The 1,411-nt window shown below is 49.5% G+C and overlaps 1 protein-coding gene across 1 annotated transcript; it reads right to left on the reverse strand.

Moving 5' to 3' along the window:
- Window positions 1–475: 475 nt before the first annotated feature.
- Window positions 476–874, reverse strand: CGCA056_v013874 (uncharacterized protein; the record flags this gene model as incomplete). Its single annotated transcript, XM_037329116.1, has 1 exon — window positions 476–874. The coding sequence occupies one exon, from the start codon at window positions 872–874 to the stop codon at window positions 476–478; it is 399 nt and encodes a 132-aa protein (XP_037172388.1).
- Window positions 875–1,411: the final 537 nt, after the last annotated feature.

A 1,411-nucleotide genomic window follows, 5' to 3' on the forward strand; every position in this document is an offset into this window, starting at 1 on the left:
ACATATTCGACTACTACGTACTAATCATCTAATCATTCCTTTCCTGCTTTATCTGAAAGGCGGCCTATTTCATTCTGCCCTTGACAGTGTCCGGTCTAAGGCCGAGTCATCCTTTGATCATTGTGGAGCGTTGGGGACTATCACTTTGCAGGTGGCAATAATCTTGTTGGATTTGGAAAATGATTAGTTAGTCACTTTGAAGACTTAGCCATCCTGCGTTGCTGTCTCACTACTATTCATGCAGCACACACCATCGACTGACTTTGGAACTTGATTACAAGGCATGATCACCAATCGCAACCCAAGATTCACGGTTTGAACGCATGATGGCGGTATGGTTAGTTGTTGGCCATATGCTCACTTTCTCTTGAGTGGGAAGACTATTATGAAGTGTTTTTAGATTGTCGTATCACGGGTTAGGCCTGGAATAAGAATCATCTCCCAGCAGTGGTGTTGCATTTGGACCTGGCTTTATTTACGCTGCCTTCTTCTTCCCGTACTCCTCATCCGAGACCTCTTCGTGCCAAGTAGTCTTGCCCAGTCCAATTACAAGGTGCGTCATGAGACTAGCATCATCAGCACCGTGCCAGTGCGTCGTTCCTGCAGGGGCCCAAATCACATCACCAGCCCCGATGCGCTGTGGCGCGGCTCCTCTATCACAAATCCAACCCGACCCAGCGAGAACTCTAAGCATCTGTCCCTCCTCGTGTGTATGCCAATAGGTTCTGGCGCAAGGTGTGAACGTGACGTTGGCGATGGTGGCTTTCTCCTCGTTGTGGACCAAGTCGAGATAGACGTCACCGGTGAACGTAGCGGTGGGTTTAGCAATAGGTTTTTTGCTTTCGGAAGCTCGGAAGACGATCGAGGAAGGCATTGTGGCGGGGTGCAAGCAACAGAGTTTCAGCTGTAATCTTCAAGTCGACAAGTTGAGTTAGGAATGTTGATAATGAAAGGTCGCGTCTAGACATTCGAGAACATTGGCTGTCATCATTTATAGAATGGCCCCCGCGGGCACGCAACGTCGGCGGGGCTCCGCGTCATTGGTTTCCATCCACAGCAAACTGTCAGCAGACTGCATGAGTGCGGGGCTTCCATGTGAGTACCAGGCGATTGAAATATGCGCACAGATTCGTCCGGCGATAGCAAACCAAATATTCGGAGGTCATGTCAGCAGCTGTGGACGTGTTCGGACTTATCATGTGGAGTGTATTGATCGTACACCAACCGATGTCCCCCGAGCCGCGATCCAAGCCTAGTCCTCTATGTGGCAACGAGCCTGCGTGGAGTTCGCTTTCCGGATAAGTAACTATACTCGATCTCATGATCACCCCGTAGAACAGATTGCGCGTGTGATGCGTTAGTTTGCAAATATTATTCGGTCCTCTCCGAGCTTTGTATTGCTGTCGAAAGT

This window comes from Colletotrichum aenigma, assembly GCF_013390185.1.
Source record: "Colletotrichum aenigma strain Cg56 chromosome Unknown KSG_Cg56_contig10, whole genome shotgun sequence".
NCBI lineage: Eukaryota > Fungi > Ascomycota > Sordariomycetes > Glomerellales > Glomerellaceae > Colletotrichum > Colletotrichum aenigma.